Source organism: Ylistrum balloti, unplaced genomic scaffold, assembly GCF_031769215.1.
Source record: "Ylistrum balloti isolate Yb309-2 unplaced genomic scaffold, AGI_CSIRO_Ybal_v1 Utg370934, whole genome shotgun sequence".
NCBI classification, from domain to species: Eukaryota; Metazoa; Mollusca; class Bivalvia; order Pectinida; family Pectinidae; genus Ylistrum; species Ylistrum balloti.
In genome coordinates, this window is record NW_026782528.1 from 359990 (window position 1) to 381641 (window position 21652).

The 21652-nt window shown below is 36.4% G+C and overlaps 1 protein-coding gene across 1 annotated transcript in view; it reads left to right on the plus strand.

The window, feature by feature from the left end:
* LOC132559567 (palmitoleoyl-protein carboxylesterase NOTUM-like) overlaps window positions 1-21194 on the plus strand; it is a gene marked incomplete at its 3' end in the record, with an annotated part of 38184 nt that extends 16990 nt beyond the window's left edge. Inside the window, 12 exon segments of the mRNA XM_060224198.1 lie at window positions 1823-1875; window positions 7926-8027; window positions 11874-11934; window positions 13271-13323; window positions 13534-13636; window positions 13766-13954; window positions 15885-15985; window positions 16626-16797; window positions 17073-17120; window positions 18227-18334; window positions 21037-21094; window positions 21096-21194. Of these exon segments, the coding sequence (XP_060080181.1) occupies window positions 1823-1875; window positions 7926-8027; window positions 11874-11934; window positions 13271-13323; window positions 13534-13636; window positions 13766-13954; window positions 15885-15985; window positions 16626-16797; window positions 17073-17120; window positions 18227-18334; window positions 21037-21094; window positions 21096-21194 (1147 nt within the window).
* Between the last annotated feature and the right edge of the window lie 458 nt (window positions 21195-21652).

Sequence of the window (21652 nt, forward strand, 5' to 3'; positions counted from 1 at the left end):
TGCTTATAACGATAATTTTGTGGCAATTTCCGAGAAAATACATTTGATAATTTTGTAAAACATAGACATTCCGAGCCCGTTTAGTTCTGGTACAAGTCATTTATACGCCATACAACATTCCGTGAATTACGTTCTACCGGAAGTTTTATGGAACGCATTCTTCAGTCTTACATGCTTCCACGCCGAATAAAGAACAGGAAAAGTACATTGGACGTTGTCCGTACTCTAGATGGTGTTATTCACATACTTAAAATAAACATCCAATTTGTTTACACAGTTCTCGACAATTTTTGTTTTAGAATACAAATTATGTTATAGATATTAAGTAGAAGCTTCTGTTGAGGATGTTTCGGTTTAATTTTCATTTTTGATGTTTTAGTGTAACTTTCGTTGTTGTTTTAGTGTAACTTTCGTTGTTAGTTTCTGCTTGGTTTGGCAAATGTCTAAGAAGTAGCATTTTTACTATGCCACTCTGTGTATACTTTGTAAATTTGATAATAACAAAACATAAAAATGCTGTTTAAATTACATACATTTGTATATATTTGGTGAAATGAAGTTTTGGATAAACACCTAAACTACAAAACATTAAAATGTTTAACATCTCATTTTAATTGTACAACTATTTATTGTATACCATGCTAACTCTGACTACGCCATGTTTTCATATGGACATCCTCACATGCCATGTATGTATGATCTGAGGTTCAATAAAAGAATTTGAATTTGAATTTGTTTATGAAGCATGATGGTTGTAAAAAGAAACAACATGTTAAGAAATCACGGGTATCAGACAGCGGTTGTAAAGCGACACACGAAAATATTTACAGTCGCTCGTCGCCGCCCAGTTACATTAGAACTAGAAAGTCAACGTAACGATTAGACTGGCCCGCTGTATTGTTACAATACAGTGTTTCTAGCAGTCAGGAATATAAAAACTGTATTTTGGAGGGCAAAGACAAGAGGCGTATCTCTGGCGAGTCATTTTTGTCTCTCTGTCCGGAGTCAAAATGCAGACATTACGATTTTAAGACATTGACCATGTATTGAATTTATCGCGCGCATTAAATAAGAATTGAGACTATCGAAAGTGTTTTGTTTAATTTTTTTACCTCTAGTTGTTACGCATGATGACAAGATATTGCTCAATAGGGATGTACAGTTATAAACATCAACGAATATAACAGCAATTTTGTGAATTTTTGAATAAAACTTCTTTATTACAATAAATAAAATCGATTATTTAAGCACGGTTGTTTACCTGTTTAAATGCAATATTTAAGTAAATCAGAAAGCAGTTATATAGAATTCATGCACTTGCTATAATACAGGTTTGTGAGCAACTCATTTTCTCTGGAATTAAGTGGCAAACCTTCTAGATGTCAATGAGATATAATGGACAGGGTTCTTACATTGGATGTTGTCACTATTGACCGTTAGATGTAACTGTAACAAAGTGTTGTTGATGAGCCCAGTGTTCTTACTCACATATCAAGCTTCCGTCAAAAAACAAACCGGGAAATAACTGAAATTGGATCTTGTTGTAGATTCTAAAAACAGCGCGAACCACTCCAACAGCAATAATGATAAATCGTGGAGCGCTTTTTAGCAATCAAGCGTTTTGTGTAGCGTTAGACCTGTAGGTCAGGCCCGCGCCGTGTGATTGACATGAGGGCCTACTACTGCAGTACGGGGGACCCCATTCACAAGCACGTGCCTGTTCTAATGTCATCCTTGTGTCCTAACATCTGTCTATATACACCATCAACAAAACATGTTATTCTTTTGTTGGTTTTTAATGTCATTGTTTTAATTTTTTCAGGTATTACATTCGTAAATCTTACGGCAGCAAACGGTGGATTGTATTCCTAGAAGGTATGTAGATAATATGTTTACTTATTGGCGACTTTACTCACCTCTAACTAATTATCTCTGTCAGCTCATTACCGACCCTAGACAAACGGCGACTTTACCGACTGAGCAATGCGATTTTCCTTTATTGTCAAAGATCTTCTAGTTTACCGTAATGCATATATTAACAAAGATCCAATTAAGGGATTACGTACATTAACAAAGATCCAATTAACAGATTACGTACACCAACAAAGATCCGGTTCACTGATTACGTACATTAACAAAGATCCAGTTCACTGTTTACGTACATTAACAAAGATCCAGTTCACTGATTACGTACATTAACAAAGATCCATTTCACTGATTACGTACATTAACAAAGATCCAGTTCACTGATTACGTACATTAACAAAGATCCAGTTCACTGATTACGTACATTAACAAAGATCCAGTTCACTGATTACGTACATTAACAAAGATCCATTTCACTGATTACGTACATTAACAAAGATCCAGTTCACTGATTACGTACATTAACAAAGATCCAGTTCACTGATTACGTACATTAACAAAGATCCATTTCACTGATTACGTACATTAACAAAGATCCAGTTCACTGATTACGTACATTAACAAAGATCCAGTTCACTGATTACGTACATTAACAAAGATCCATTTCACTGATTACGTACATTAACAAAGATCCAGTTCACTGATTACGTACATTAACAAAGATCCGGTTCACTGATTACGTACATTAACAAAGATCCATTTCACTGATTACGTACATTAACAAAGATCCAGTTCACTGATTACGTACATTAACAAAGATCCATTTCACTGATTACGTACATTAACAAAGATCCAGTTCACTGATTACGTACATTAACAAAGATCCGGTTCACTGATTACGTACATCAACACTGACGTACATCAACAAAGATCCAGTTCACTGTTTACGTACATTAACAAAGATCCAGTTCACTGATTACGTACATTAACAAAGATCCAGTTCACTGATTACGTACATTAACAAAGATCCAGTTCACTGATTACGTACATTAATAAAGATCTAGTTCACTGATTACGTACATTAACAAAGATCTAGTTCACTGATTACGTACATTAACAAAGATCCAGTTCACTGATTACGTACATTAACAAAGATCCAATTAACAGATTACGTACACCAACAAAGATCCGGTTCACTGATTACGTACATTAACAAAGATCCAGTTCACTGATTACGTACATGAACAAAGATCCATTTCACTGATTACGTACATTAACAAAGATCCAATTAACAGATTACGTACACCAACAAAGATCCGGTTCACTGATTACGTACATTAACAAAGATCCAGTTCACTGATTACGTACATTAACAAAGATCCATTTGACAGATTATGTACATTATCAAAGATCTAACCAACACATTACACACCATAACAAAGTTCCAATCAATTTATCACGAACGTAAACAAAGATCTAATTACGTTTTAACACATTGACAAAAATCTAGTTTTCTTATTATCTACATGAACAAAAATCTAGTAAACTTATTACAAATATTAACAAATATGTAATCAACGTATCACACACATCACTAAAGATCTAATGAACACAATGCGCACATGACAAAATTACGCACAGTCAGCTATTTCTAAGTATATACATTAACAAAGTTCCGCCAAAATTATTGACTAAGCGGAATGTATATAAGTCAACCATTTTTGTTTGATTTAGTAATTCAGTAGGTGTCAAGTGATTACGTACATTGACAGCGGTTTTCAATTTACATTTGATTACGTTCACTTACATCTAGGAAGGTTTTCAATTTACATTTGATTACATTCACTTACATCTCGGAAGGTTTTTATATTTACAGGTGATTACGTTCACTTACATCTAGGAAGGTTTTCATATTTACGAATTACGTTCACTTACATCTAGGAAGGTTTTTATATTTACAGGTGATTACGTTCACTTACATCTAGGAAGGTTTTTATATTTACGAATTACGTTCACTTACATCTAGGAAGGTTTTTATATTTACGAATTACGTTCACTTACATCTAGGAAGGTTTTTATATTTACGAATTACGTTCACTTACATCTAGGAAGGTTTTTATATTTACAGGTGATTACGTTCACTTACATCTAGGAAGGTTTTTATATTTACGAATTACGTTCACTTACATCTCGGAAGGTTTTTATATTTACAGGTGATTACGTTCACTTACATCTAGGAAGGTTTTTATATTTACGAATTACGTTCACTTACATCTAGGAAGGTTTTTATATTTACAGGTGATTACGTTCACTTACATCTAGGAAGGTTTTCATATTTACGAATTACGTTCACTTACATCTCGGAAGGTTTTTATATTTACAGGTGATTACGTTCACTTACATCTAGGAAGGTTTTCATATTTACAGGTGATTACGTTCACTTACATCTAGGAAGGTTTTCATATTTACAGGTGATTACGTTCACTTACATCTAGGAAGGTTTTTATATTTACGAATTACGTTCACTTACATCTCGGAAGGTTTTTTATATTTACAGGTGATTACGTTCACTTACATCTAGGAAGGTTTTCCTATTTACAGGTGATTACGTTCACTTACATCTAGGAAGGTTTTCATATTTACGAATTACGTTCACTTACATCTAGGAAGGTTTTTATATTTACAGGTGATTACGTTCACTTACATCTCGGAAGGTTTTTTATATTTACAGGTGATTACGTTCACTTACATCTCGGAAGGTTTTTATAATTACAGGTGATTACGTTCACTTACATCTAGGAAGGTTTTTATATTTACGAATTACGTTCACTTACATCTAGGAAGGTTTTCATATTTACAGGTGATTACGTTCACTTACATCTAGGAAGGTTTTTATATTTACGAATTACGTTCACTTACATCTAGGAAGGTTTTTATAATTACAGGTGATTACGTTCACTTACACCTAGGAAGGTTTTTATATTTACAGGTGATTACGTTCACTTACATCTAGGAAGGTTTTCATATTTACGAATTACGTTCACTTACATCTAGGAAGGTTTTCAATTTACATTTGATTACATTCACTTACTACTCGGAAGGTTTTTATATTTACAGGTGATTACGTTCACTTACATCTAGGAAGGTTTTCATATTTACGAATTACGTTCACTTACATCTAGGAAGGTTTTTATATTTACAGGTGATTACGTTCACTTACATCTAGGAAGGTTTTCATATTTACGAATTACGTTCACTTACATCTAGGAAGGTTTTCATATTTACGAATTACGTTCACTTACATCTAGGAAGGTTTTTATATTTACAGGTGATTACGTTCACTTACATCTAGGAAGGTTTTTATATTTACAGGTGATTACGTTCACTTACATCTCGGAAGGTTTTTATATTTACAGGTGATTACGTTCACTTACATCTCGGAAGGTTTTTATATTTACAGGTGATTACGTTCACTTACATCTCGGAAGGTTTTCCTATTTACGAATTACATACAATGACAGCGGTTTCCCAGTCTCGTCGTTACGTATGTTTACTATGTAGACAAAAACAAACGTTGTCGTGCCCAAGGCGAAGCTTTCATCTGTAAAATGCAAATTTACAGAAGGAAAAAGATCATAGACATTTTCTTTAGATAAAAAATGCAGACGGAATCAGAAATTAATAGCGACGTTGAAGATTTAAAAAGTTCGGTACGTGTGTCTGAGACGATAAAACATATCTTTGATAAATCAGATGTTAGTGTATTTTATTATGTCGGTCTGCTAATAAATCATTTCGGGATACCTTGTGTATGTACTACTGTATAAATCATTTCGGGATACCTTGTGTATGTACTACTGTATATGTACTACTGTATAAATCATTTCGGGATACCTTGTGTATGTACTACTGTATAAATCATTTCGGGATACCTTGTGTATGTACTACTGTATAAATCATTTCGGGATACCTTGTGTATGTACTACTGTATAAATCATTTCGGGATACCTTGTGTATGTACTACTGTATAAATCATTTCGGGATACCTTGTGTATGTACTACTGTATAAATCATTTCGGGATACCTTGTGTATGTTATACTGTATAAATCATTTCGGGATACCTTGTGTATGTACTACTGTATAAATCATTTCGGGATACCTTGTGTATGTACTACTGTATAAATCATTTCGGGATACCTTGTGTATGTACTACTGTATAAATCATTTCGGGATACCTTGTGTATGTACTACTGTATAAATCATTTCGGGATACCTTGTGTATGTACTACTGTATAAATCATTTCGGGATACCTTGTGTATGTACTACTGTATAAATCATTTCGGGATACCTTGTGTATGTACTACTGTATAAATCATTTCGGGATACCTTGTGTATGTACTACTGTATAAATCATTTCGGGATACCTTGTGTATGTACTACTGTATAAATCATTTCGGGATACCTTGTGTATGTACTACTGTATAAATCATTTCGGGATACCTTGTGTATGTACTACTGTATAAATCATTTCGGGATACCTTGTGTATGTACTACTGTATAAATCATTTCGGGATACCTTGTGTATGTTATACTGTATAAATCATTTCGGGATACCTTGTGTATGTACTACTGTATAAATCATTTCGGGATACCTTGTGTATGTACTACTGTATAAATCATTTCGGGATACCTTGTGTATGTAATACTGTATAAATCATTTCGGGATACCTTGTGTATGTACTACTGTATAAATCATTTCGGGATACCTTGTGTATGTACTACTGTATAAATCATTTCGGGATACCTTGTGTATGTACTACTGTATAAATCATTTCGGGATACCTTGTGTATGTACTACTGTATAAATCATTTCGGGATACCTTGTTTATGTACTACTGTATAAATCATGTTAGAAGTAATCATACATGCTATCAACTGACGTCATGAGATATATTTAGCCTACATTTACATTTGTCTGCTGGCAGTGTAATGATAAGACTTGTGACGTCATAATGCTTGGATGTCTGAGCCCTTTATTAGAATTATTTCATCGTTTAAGATGAGAGCTTTTCCCTCTATATGACCGGATACCTAATTAATGTCGAAATACATAATTGATATCAAAATGTGTAATTATAAAGTATTTTTTTCTGAAAATAATTCTAATCGACATCATTTCTCGCTAATCTACAAAGAGGTTATGTATATTGAATATAATTACATTTAGAAAAAAAAACTAATACATGTATATGAATGTTGTGCAAAACACACTACCTCATATTTGTACCGACGAACTACTTTAGCACGGTAGAAATGACATCATCAGACGTACGTCATCTTGAGCATATGACGTCATCAACCGTCGTATATCATTTGTTTTAACAATGGCGTGAGCAGATTAAGAATGTATTATGTTGCTTCAATTACATAAAAAAAAGCCAGGCGTTGTATATCGTGTGTGTTTCTTAGGGTTTAAGACATTCTTTATGTTGCATGGTTTTACAAATCTAGAACTGGTGAATGATATCATCATCTCCTGTTTGTTTTATGTTATACTTAAAAAGAAGTATCTTAAGAAGAAAAAAATTGCCTTTCACCTAGCTAATCTAGCTAACCTAACAAAGTAAAACCCCTCACGCTCATACAATAATGATTTTGTATTAGTCGAAATAACACATTTCACAAGTATTTTTTTATAACAGAATAACGACGTCATCTGCCCCTCAAAAAATCTAGTACATAATCAAAAACTTCAACAAAATGATTGATTAAGTATTCCACTTTTGACTCGCAAGTACAATTATAGAAATTGTACAATTGTATGCCCTGTTTCTCAAACCTTGCCTTCATATATTCTTAAATATCTTACTATATGTCATATAACGCTGGTCTAGAATAGATATTTATCCTCACAAACTCTACTGGAACATTGGGAATACTTGACTTTTTGTACACCAAATTGTTAAGCTCTATCTGTATGCTGATTTTATTTAACTTCTACACATAGTACACATACGACATACGAACTCATCTAACATGTCTTACTTTTCCTTAAAGGAGGATGGTACTGTTTTGACAGACCGAGTTGTCAGCTAAGATGGGAAAGTAAGCATATGAGATCACTGATGAGTTCTGTGGACTGGCCAGAAATCAGGGCAGGTGAGTAGTGTTAGATCACCTCTAAATACTTACCACATTTTCTGTATATTTCACACCTCTATGTCTCAGTTCAGTGACTTTGGATAACTCTTATTTCGAAAAAATGCTTTAGGACCGAAGATTAAACAGATTCTCAAAATGACAAATCTTGGTTACGATGATGGTACGAAGTTTCACGTCATCTCACAACACAATGATTACTATAGTAATGATATATGTTTACCATAATTAATATATATAACTTAAATTCCTCAGTTTACCTAACGTCAAATCCTCATTATGTCTGGGGAATCACGTGGTCCTTGGGGAAGAGAAAGAAACAATGCTAGAAGGATTAAACAAGTATATAGAAGGGAACCCGTTCTTCAGAGGAATATGTGAAACGGAGCTTTGGGTTCGGTGTGAAAATTTCCTCTTTAACTGTAGTCACTGCTACACAACTTCGTGATAACTGACATTTATTTCCCCTTTTTCGCGTGCTACCCACCTGCCCGCGACCACCGGGGGTGTAATAGATGTGGTTACGGCCGAGTTCCGCATTTCTCCGCATATAAATAAAATCGAGTGGAAAGAGAAAAAATACACACGGAGCACATGGTGATTATCAGTAGATAATCCTTATTAGAGACGAATCCATGGTCACGCAGTACCACAAGGTATGACGATAAACTATTCTAGCCGCCCCATGTGGCCAAGTTAACTGTACAGAACTCTTGATTCGTCTCATTTATAAGCGGTCAGCGTGACTCCTTTATTCTAGCTCTATATTGAATCTTGACCATCGCAGCGATCGATCGTCGGAAAATTGTGGTTAACTTCGTGTTAAGACTATTATTTCATATTAACGCACAAGTGTTACTGACGTGTATAATTAGAGGTTTGGCCCCGGCGATATTACGGGAAACGATCACTAATTGAGTGCTAATTATTGGCGGAAACCTCCCTCTAACAACTGTATAAGTCATTAGGCATAATCTCCAACCCCGAGGTTTTGTTCGAAGACAAAACAGTCGTCACAAACATTCAACATAGATTATACCATCTTCTTATCATCGAAGAATGGAGAGGAATTCCGAAAATTCTGAACATCAAAGGCTCGTAGCGAGGAAAGGTATTCTTTTGAGAAAAAGGGTCGTAGAAGTGATTTGATAATGAGACTACCCTCCTCGTATTCTGTAAACAAACAGTTGTCGGTACATGTAAATGTTTTTGTCGAACATTAGATAAGTTAAAACACCGGGAGTTTTTGCGTGATGCGATTGTTATACACAGAGAACATAGGGCGATCAATCTAGCCTGTGTTTGTTGTGTGTGATTGTAATGTTAACCTGTAACAAGTACTACACTGGCAAACTCGTTCAAAACCTACAACTTCTTATCAACCCAGAGCAGCACCGTACATTGTATGGGTCCCTTCTGTACCGCAAAGTACCCAGTGTGGGCAGACAAACATGATTTACACGGCTACGCCGGACAGTCAGAGATTCTGTTTGTCAGCTACCAGTTGTGTAGTACAGGTATCATGAATGATGTCGTATGGTCGAAACCTTTGGTAATTTGAACGATGAAAGGACGACATGAAACGTTTTCAGCTTCAGACCAAATCCAAATAATATCAAGCCCCCAAAGTGAGAATCGTTACAGTAACAACGAAACTACCAGGTATACTTAAAAAAAACATAGAACAGATAAAACTATGAAACTACAAAGTATGGCTGATATCACACAGGTAAACTACTGGTTACACTACAAATTATGGTTTATATCACACAGGTACACTACAAATTATGGTTGATATCACACAGGTAAACTACTGGGTACACTACAAAGTATGGTTGATATCACACAGGTACACTACAAGGTATGGTTGATATCACACAGGTACACTACAAGGTATGGTTGATATCACACAGGTACACTACAAATTATGGTTGATATCACACAGGTAAACTACTGGGTACACTACAAAGTATGGTTGATATCGTACAGGTACACTACAAGGTATGGTTGATATCACACAGGTAAACTACTGGGTACACTACAAAGTATGGTTGATATCACACAGGTGCTCTACAAAGTATGGTTGATATCACACAGGTAAACTACTGGGTAAACTACAAAGTATGGTTGATATCACACAGGTACACTACAAAGTATGGTTGATATCACACAGGTAAACTACTGGGTACACTACAAAGTATGGTTGATATCACACAGGTAAACTACTGGGTACACTACAAAGTATGGTTGATATCACACAGGTGCACTACAAAGTATGGTTGATATCACACAGGTAAACCACTAGGTACACTACAAAGTATGGTTGATATCACACAGGTAAACCACTAGGTACACTACAAAGTATGGTTGATATCACACAGGTACACTACAAAGTATGGTTGATATCACACAGGTAAACCACTAGGTACACTACAAAGTATGGTTGATATCACACAGGTAAACTTCTGGGTACACTACAAAGTATGGTTGATATCACACAGGTAAACCACTAGGTACACTACAAAGTATGGTTGATATCACACAGGTAAACCACTAGGTACACTACAAAGTATGGTTGATATCACACAGGTAAACCACTAGGTACACTACAAAGTATGGTTGATATCACACAGGTAAACTTCTGGGTACACTACAAAGTATGGTTGATATCACACAGGTACACTACAAAGTATGGTTGATATCACACAGGTACACTACAAAGTATGGTTGATATCACACAGGTGTGTCGTTGACTTGATGTGATATTAACCGTAAATGATTTATAAAGGGATGTGTTAAACTGTTCGAGTTTGTCTAAGGATATTATATTATAGAACGTCGTGATATTAACTGTACGTTATTATAAACGAATGTCATATTAGTCATACCAAATTGAATATGTAGAATTGTTTTGCGGAATTATCGAAAAAAGTGTTCACTTTCTTTGTCAATCTAACGTTGCCTTCGGTTTCACTTTTCTCGCAATAGCTCCGTAGCTCGAAACATTTATAAATACATGGTTCTAATCTAATGCATTGTCCTGTACTATCGTATATTGACCAGCTCCAGTACTAATTAGGCGTTCGTCTGAGTAAACACTCACTGTGTTAGAAGATTTTTTTATCGAATAGATTGAAACTGCCGAGAACTAACAGAACTAACATAACCAACTACTGGGTTTTCACAGGTGTTTAATTCTGTTTGTGAATAAGATATCGAAAGATGAGACATTTTGCATTCGATCATATAACTGGTAACGAGATTAGATGTTATCGTGGCGTGTAGATCTATGGGTATCTGTGGATAACAGGACTTACTAAAGTCCACGCGTGCTGTGTGGCCATCGCTTCTGCTCGGGCCGCCCAGAAAGACATGCATGTGCCCTCTACACAACTCACACTAATTAAAATGTTTCTTTATTTGAAACTTTAATTTGCTTACAAACACGTTTTCTGCTGTGTAGAATACCAGCCGCTTGTACAAGGTGATGCACGTTTCACAGTCTGCGTGGTGCGACCGAGGGGGCGTTATATAATACAGTAAACATCCCCTCCCCAGCCCGACCTCAGTTCTTAACAACGCACCTCAGAGTTTTTGAGCTTATCTGATCATATTACGATTGTTCCTGGTATATATAAGACTATACTCTGATGTGATATAATACCACGCCGCATGCAATCACGAATATTCAAGTGAAAATAATTCAAGATTCAAATTTCTTTCTGTTTTACGACGAAAAGACTTGTTGTTTGGGCACGATGATCCTGAATTGATGTCTTACCTAATTGTTAACAGATGATTAATGTTAATTCGATATAGTTCCATCTGTAATTGATTCTATTCCAGGTACTGGCATCCTTTCCTGGGACCCGAAAGAAAATCCTTACTACTTTAACGCCAATATTGTGTGAGTAACCATCAAATTATTCCAATATTTCTTCCAAATTATATCTGAACATTTTCTCCAAATTGTGTCCTCATACTTCCTCTTTATTGTGTTCCCAAACTTCCTCAAAATTGTTCTCCATTGTTCCTCAAAATTGTGTCTCAACACTTACTCCAAATTGTGTCTCCACACTTCCTCCAAATTTTATATTCACATTTCCTCCGAATTGAGTCTCCACACTCCCTCAAAACTGTTCTCCACACTTACACCGAAGTTTTTCACACTTCGTCCTAATTGTGTACTCACAGTTACAGTAATGAGACAATGTCATACATTAACACAAATCAGGATAAGATAGTAGACAAAACAGTTAACTAGAGGTAGATTTGTTTATTGTATATTGTAATGTACTACCAGGTCAACTTACAAAACAAGATTCATCTCATTTTTGTCAAGAAAAATAAACAGTATCAGACTCAATATGTACTTGTTTTGTCAACTGTCATTTTCCTTGACTCTCCTTCTAGAATTTCACAAAGTAGGTCACTATCATCACTGATTAATCTTATCAGGACGAAACAGCTGTATGATGCAGCTTGGTATACTGAATTTCCTTTGAAAGGTAATATTCACTTGAAAGTTAATATTCACTTGTGTGACTATACAATTCTTCAGAAACACACAAAGACGAAATACACCGCAGTTTCACCAAGCATAACACAACATCAGACAAGGAGTTCAGAAATCTGTTCCGCTCCTGAAGTGTCCCCATCTGTCTTTATACAAACATTTAGGACATGAAATTCAGAAAACTGGTCCACGTCTGGACTGTCCTCATCTGTCTTTATACAAACATTTAGGACATGAAATTCAGAAAGCTGGTCCACGTCTGGACTGTCCTCATCTGTCTTTATACAAACATTTCGGACATGAAATTAAGAAATTTGGTCCACTCCTGGACAGTACTCATTTGACTTTATACAAATAATCAGGACATGAAATTCAGAAAGCTGGTCCACGTCTGGACTGTCCTCATCTCTTGGTCTGTTCTTCCCTTGCACGGTTCTCATCTGTCTTTCGACAGACATTTCAAGACTGTTTAGCCTGGCTACCTCTGTCTGACGCCTGTTGTAATCGAAACTCTACAACCTATGTCTCCAACAATTTAATGCGAAGGAATTTTTTCCTGTATCCACGCTTTTAGTTCCCGAGTATATTATTTTGCTGGCTTCGTTGTGTTCTTTTGTTGTTTTTTTAACATTCGTTTTTTAAACTCTAGTTTGTAACGATTCGTGTAAAAACTATAGACCAGTATTACAATAACAACTATATTACAAGTGTAGTATGATGTTTTCAGTGTGGTTCCCTACTGCTCCAGTGATTCATGGACAGGCACTTCCAGGAGTTCGGGTATGTGTTATCTTACTTTTTATACGTCATCTTAATCTCTCAGAAGACGAGACGATGGTTTTATTTCAATAATCTTAAGATGTCCGCGTAAAACATGTAGTCAATTTTTATCGGAATGTTTCGGTGTTTTTGTTTCCTTTGTACGTAGTTGTCCTCTTGATAAATAGTTTCTGGAGCCACACGATTTGTATTTTATTATTACATTTACAGAGGGCTACGCATTTCTTGGGTCATACATCGTAGAAGCTGTGATTCGGGAACTGATTCCGAAGGGGCTTCAACGGGCCCGGAAGTTGATGCTCGCGGGGAGCAGGTAATTGTTTATTCATTCGGAGTCTTCTGGAACACTCAATAGCGTTTTACACAGAGACTTTCCAAATGACGTAGAACGATATTTGTGGATTTTACATTCCTGATAATTGTGATGTTTTTATGTCCTCAGTGCTGGTGGAACTGGTGTTCTGACCAATCTTGACCGAGTAGCTGACCTCATGTCCAAGCTAGCCCCGACAGTGGAGGTACGGGGGATTGCCGATTCGGGATGGTTTGTGGACACCCCGCAATACCACGCAAGAGAGTGTACAGAACCGTTCTCGTGTGCTCCCGCCGACGGCGTCAAACGGGGTATCAAGTACGTGACAATCTGTTGCTATTTTTATAATAAAACGATATTCATTTTAATGGGCACGATATCTTTTCATGTGTCGTTATTTCTAATTCACTGAGTATTTTTTTTATCGAAAAGGTACCCTTGATGGGCTTGTTTTTGTTGGTCTTGAAATTACGGTAAACATACAGGTGTATGTTTAAATGACAGTCCTGCTCTTCCTGATCCAAGCTGTCATTGATAGAAAATATCCATATCACCATGCTTTATCGGATATCTAAATAAAAAATGTGTAGATACACTGAAAACTAGAAAACAGAAAGCGTATGTTGGATGTGAGAAAAACAAGAAACCTACTTTTAATCAAAGTGGACAAATTCAGAGATAGTAGATTTAATCTTGTTCACAGGTGTGTTTGGTAGGTGTTCACCTTTGATCGTCGTTACAACACCACGATCAACCATCGACCGTGGCATTTTCAAACGTCACTGTCAAATGAGTTCTGAAAGGACACGACTATTTATCCAAATATTGCCCCCAGTTTGATCTGTGTGACTCTACACACCAAATTTGAGGACAAAGTGAAATATCAATTTTCTGTTTACTAATAATTATTGGTAAGGCCGACTGTTGGTATGGCCGGCGATTAGGGGACAATGCGTTACGGCGATACACAACCACCGCCCGTTTGAAGTATCCCGCATCGCTAAACCGTCAGGTTTTATTTCCCTATAAAATGGCTTTTATATGAGGACCCTTACTCTACCAATAGCCCATCGGACAGGAATATCGTCACTTTGATCTGCTGCTGTTGCCCTAACTTGGTCGTGTAAATAGGTCCACAATTGTCACACATAATATAGACACATCCTCGCATTGCGAGCTTTATCAGGCAGCATATATATAAATATACCTTTAATATCCATTTAAATGGAAATAGCGATGCAAGGGTTATAACCAATAGTTTGATCTCTAATAAGTATAAAAAATATATATATAATGTAATATGTAGTTTAGTAGTTAATATCTCATTCCCGTAACTAACCCTTTCAGAAACAGATTCCGGAAAACCAACTTTTGAAATAGATGTAATTAAAATCAAAATCATATATAAAATATGGATAAGGAGTATTGGCTGACAGAAGGTAGACCGAGTTTGTTTCACTGTGAAGTGTTAAAGACCAACTATAGCAACAGAGAGACCAGCTCCGGGGCGTCAAGCTTACCTGTCACTGTGCCGCGTTCTAGTTTACATAGACAATATCTGGCTTGATCGACACTCTTTAATTTCGTGTAATAAATACGTGATAGTTTTTGTTTTTGATAACAATGCGCTAGAAAAAATAACGAGAAAATACCGCATTGTAGTATAACTGGCCTCTGATTAGAATCTGAATTAGAATGATGAAAGGAATAAAATCCGGAATTACCGTCCGGTGACGAGTTTGAAATTATAGCTTGGTGACATTTAATCGGAAGGTTGACTGCATGAAATTACTCTTTTCAAAGTACTTCTCCTCTGTAATATCTCCGGGGTGATTAGTGAGGAGGATGGAAATAGTGGAACACATTTTGATTCTGACGGAAAATCGTTAGAACTGCCATAGCGCGGTATAAATCTCTAGACAGGGTCTCGTTACAATGTGACCCAGAAGCAGAGAGTAACGTGTAGCAGGCCAGTCTCTCGATTAACCAGCACTGTAAATCGTATTACGTTTTATGAAACAATAAATAACCCGGTGAATTCTCGGGGTTTTTTCTGTTGTTCTTATATGTATTTCCCCGAACGGTTAAAAATGCCAGATTTCTGTATTGTAATTGACGATCCTATTTATTTTCATGGGAATGGTGTTTATGAAAATGGTTATGAAGACCTCTGTTATGATGAACATTATAATAGAATAACTGCTGTATTTGTGTACTTCGGCTTTATATCATTTAATTTCATTTTCAGTTTGTGGAAAGGTCAGGTTCCCGACGCCTGTAAAGCACAATACCCGGAGTCAGAGCACTGGAAATGTTACTTCGGCTATAGGATATATCCAACATTGAAAAGTAGGTCAACCATAATAAATAGGTCAGTCATAAGTAGGTCAATCCCCAACATAAGGATATAATCGACACTGAAACAGAGATACAATATATATCTAAGATTATATAGATTATGTATATATTCAACACTAAATAAGTATGTCAATCACAACAGAAACATATTCCAAACACTGGGAAAATGGTAAAATTCAACATAGCTTTAAGGTAACTTAATCCTTCACCATTCCTAAAATGTAGTTCAATCTTGCACATTACCATCGAAGTAAATTAAGTTTGCGCTACGGGGCTATCAAGCACTGAACATAGGCCAATCTTAGACCAAACATCGAACTTCAAGTCTTCTTCACAAATCTATACATTATTTAAAACTTAACCACAAAAAGGATGCTAGAAGTAATCGACTGTGGGACACTGAGTTTAAGTGAATACCTAACGTTGGAACATAGGTTAGTCTTAACACGTCACAGAAAACTACGGCATTGTTAAAAATTCAAAGGACTGCATGCAAAATTGCGAGTTTTTAAAAGGAAAAATTACTTAGTGTGGTTATTTTGAAATTGTGCCACTTGTATCTGAAAATTAATTGAATAGTTGTCATTCTGCCCTAACTATTATATATCATGAGTGTATTGTGTTATTACAGCTCCGATATTCATCGTTCAGTACTTGTTCGACGAGGCTCAGATTACGGTCAATAATCTCATTGACCAATCACAGCTTGCCATGAATCGGGGCAACACGGTCTTCTCCAGGGGCCAATGGGAGTACCTGCATAATCTCGGGGAACATGTCAAAAGCACTCTACAAAATGTCACGTAAGTCATTGTAGAAAAGATAACATGTTAACATAGCTCTAGGACAGCCAATGACCGTTGTTCTGTTTGAGTCTATTATAACAAAAGTAAATTTCTTCAGCTGTTGTAATATTTTGTATTTTGCTCACAATTGACAAAATAAATACTTATCATTGTCAACACCGTTTGAAACAAATACTTATCATTTATATAAATCATATATAACGTCCGCCGTCTTTCGTATTTACATAGTAATTACCTGTCTCTTTTTGTAACGCTGTATGTTTGTATTACAGGGCTGTATTTGCACCAGCCTGTCTCTCTCACGAGTTACTACAAAAAAGGTAAGTAGATATTCTACAGTTGATAGAGTCACATGACATCATATGTAAAAATATTCTAAATGTATATGGAAATACCCTCTGCTGTATATTTTACACATTACAAAGCGACATACAAAGCCATTCGATGTTACTTATGAAATACTGGCTGCATTATGCCGCTTGGCTGAATAGATCTTCTCTCTAGTAAATCAGGGGTACCGGGTTCGAATCCCAACGGAGGCTTTTTGCATATAAGAGTATATTTGATTGTACTAGAGAAGATAAATTTATGTATTTGTCACATGTGATTGATCATCAATTGTCATCGATCTATATATATATTAGAAGAGTCCTCCGTAATCTCTAATTCAAGATACTCCCTATTGAGCTGGTAATAAAGACAATTGGCATTGTTTTCTTACTTAAATCATATATGGATTGATCCTTTAATTAGAAGAGGGTCTCCATTGATCTCTATATCAAGAGAATCATATCGGATTGAAAAAATACTAATTGATTTCTAAACTGAAAGAATTCGAATGGGTCTTTATATAAGGGAATTCTCATGGATATCTGTCTGAGGAGTTCATTTTTTTTCATGAATTTGTGTGACATTCCTCTGCCCCCGAATAAACAAACCATCCGTTTTTTAGACCCCAGAAGGAAATGCCTTTCTCTCATTTAAACAAGAATAATAAAAAAGTACATGTAAAATTGTTCAATTAGGACATTTAATATTTTTGGAATGTAAGGGGAAACACAGTACATAGTAAATTGCCTTGAAACAATGTACACTTTACAGATCGTGAAGTTATTTAATTAAAGGCTCCAAAACAGGTATTGGCAATAGACTAGAAGGTTTAATTAACATGCCGGAGTACATGTGGAGGCTGCATTCGTATGTGTTCTCTTGGTGATTTGTTCATTTCGTAATGTAAATAAAATGTTAGAAGATGAATGGAAAGTGCCTGGTAATCAGTGTGGAGGTGTGAGTTTATATCTATATCAAAGATGAATTCAGAATTTTTGTTATTGTTTTATTTGGCTGTCGATAGAGAGGCGTGACTCATGTATAGGATAATATGCAAATAATTGAAGAAGAATTAAGATCTGTTTTGCTGTTGCAGTACCTGGCAGTCAGTATCAGTAGAAGGAGTTAATCTCGCCCAGTCCATTTACTGCTGGGAGAACAGCTTCGACGGTGAGAAATGTCTCTCCGCTACCAGAAACAACAGGTAGCTATCCCATTACTCAGGACGAGAAGGATCTCTCCACTGGCAATCACTGACAAAATAACACCGACACCAATAACTCACAGACAAATAACACTGACACCTATAACTCACAGACAAATAACACCGACACCTATAACTCACAGACAAACAACACCGACACCAATAACTCACAGACAAATAACACCGACACCAATAACTCACTGACAAATAACACCGATACAAATCCACCAATAACTCACTGACAAATAACACCGACACCAATAACTCATTGACAAATAACACCGACATCAATAACTCATAGACAAATAACACTGACACCAATAACTCACAGACAAATAACACCGACATCAATAACTCACAGACAAATATCACCGACACCAATAACTCACAGACAAATATCACTGACACCTATAACTCACTGACAAATAACACCGACACCAATAACTCACAGACAAATAACACCGACATCAATAACTCACAGACAAATATCACCGACACCAATAACTCACAGACAAATAACACCGACACCAATAACTCACAGACAAATAACACCGACACCAATAACTCACAGACAAATAACACCGATACAAATCCACCAATAACTCACTGACAAATAACACCAACACCAATAACTCACAGACAAATAACACCGACACCAATAACTCACAGACAAATAACACCGACACCAATAACTCACAGACAAATAACACCGATACAAATCCACCAATAACTCACTGACAAATAACACCAACACCAATAACTCACAGACAAACAACACCGACACCAATAACTCAGACAGATAACACCGACACCAATAACTCACAGACAAATAACACCGACACCAATAACTCACAGACAAATAACACCGACACCAATAACTCACAGACAAATAACACCGACACCTATAACTCACAGACAAATAACACCGACACCAATAACTCACTGACAAATAACACCGACACCAATAACTCACAGACAAATAACACCGACACCAATAACTCACAGACAAATAACACCGACACCAATAACTCACAGACAAATAACACCGACACCTATAACTCACACCGACACCAATAACTCACAGACAAATAACACCGACACCAATAACTCACAGACAAATAACACCGACACCAATAACTCACAGACAAATAACACCGACACCAATAACTCACTGACAAATAACACCGACACCAATAACTCACAGACAAATAACACCGATACAAATCCACCAATAACTCACTGACAAATAACACCGACACCAATAACTCACAGACAAATAACACCGACACCAATAACTCACAGACAAATAACACCGATACAAATCCACCAATTACTCACAGACAAATAACACCGACACCAATAACTCACAGACAAATAACACCGACACCAATAACTCACAGACAAATAACACCGACACCAATAACTCACTGACAAATAACACCGACACCAATAACTCACAGACAAATAACACCGACACCAATAACTCACAGACAAATAACACCGACACCAATAACTCACAGACAAATAACACCGACACCAATAACTCACAGACAAATAACACCGATACAAATCCACCAATAAACTGACAAATAACACCGACACCAATAACACCAACACCAATAACACCGACACCAATAACTCACAGACAAATAACACCCACACCAATAACTCAGACAAATAACACCGACACCACCGACACCAATAACTCACAGACAAATAACACCGACACCAATAACTCACTGACAAATAACACCGACACCAATAACTCACAGACAAATAACACCGACATCAATAACTCACAGACAAATATCACCGACACCAATAACTCACAGATAAATATCACTGACACCTATAACTCACTGACAAATATCACCGACACCAATAACTCACTGACAAATAACACCGACACCAATAACTCACAGACAAACAACACCGACACCAATAACTCAGACAGATAACACCGACACGATAACTACAAGCAGATAACACCGACACCAATAACTCACTGACAAATAACACCGACACCAATAACTCACAGACAAACAACACCGATACAAATCCACCAATAACTCACAGACAAATAACACCGACACCAATAACTCACTGACAAATAACACCGACACCAATAACTCACAGACAAATAACACCGACACCAATAACTCACAGACAAATAACACCGACACCAATAACTCACAGACAAATAACACTGACACCTATAACTCACAGACAAACAACACCGACACCAATAACTCACAGACAAATAACACCGATACAAATCCACCTATAATTCACAGAAAAATAACACCGACACCAATAACTCACAGACAAATAACACCGACACGAATATCTCACCGACAAATAACACCGACACCAATAACTCACCGACAAATAACACCGATACAAATCTACCAATAACTCACAGACAAATAACACCGATACAAATCCACAAATAACACTTGAGCAAATCTTCCAATTATTTAATACAAAATTAATGTCATAGTATTTCACAATAGTCTCCTTATTCACTTCGTCAGTGTGATATATCAGTTATGTGTTATTTTGACAACTCCTCTATTTACCAAACAATAGCTTGACAAACATTTACTTTGAGATGGCTAGGTTAAGTGTGTGACCATTGTGACTACACACCATCGTAAGCGTTTTACCTACCAGTAAAATGAATAATTGTTCTTCCACTTCAGAATACGCCAGCGTGCACTGACTGACCCGCTCCTTAAGGACGAACCAGCAGCCACAAACAGTGTGACAAAAGAGGAAGCAACGACGACGTGAAAAGAAACGACGTAATCGTAAAAGAAAGAACATGTGTGTCAACTTACAGCTGTACAGTTGGCCACATGTAACTGTATGTTATGCATGTGTGTACAACTGTACAGCTGTAAAGAGGCCTCACAACTGTACTGTTATGTTACATGTATGTACAACTGTACAGCTGTAAAGTGGCCTCACATCTGTACTGTTATGTTACATGTATGTACAACTGTACAGCTGTAAATTGGCCTCACGTCTGTACTGTTATGTTACATGTATGTACAACTGTACAGCTGTAAATTGGCCTCACGTCTGTACTGTTATGTTACATGTATGTACAACTGTACTCTTATGTTACATGTATGTACAACTGTACAGCTGTAAAGTGGCCTCACATCTGTACTGTTATGTTACATGTGTGTACAACTGTACAGCTGTAAAGTGGCCTCACATCTGTACTCTTATGTTACATGTATGTACAACTGTACAGCTGTAAAGTGGCCTCACATCTGTACTGTTATGTTACATGTATGTACAACTGTACTC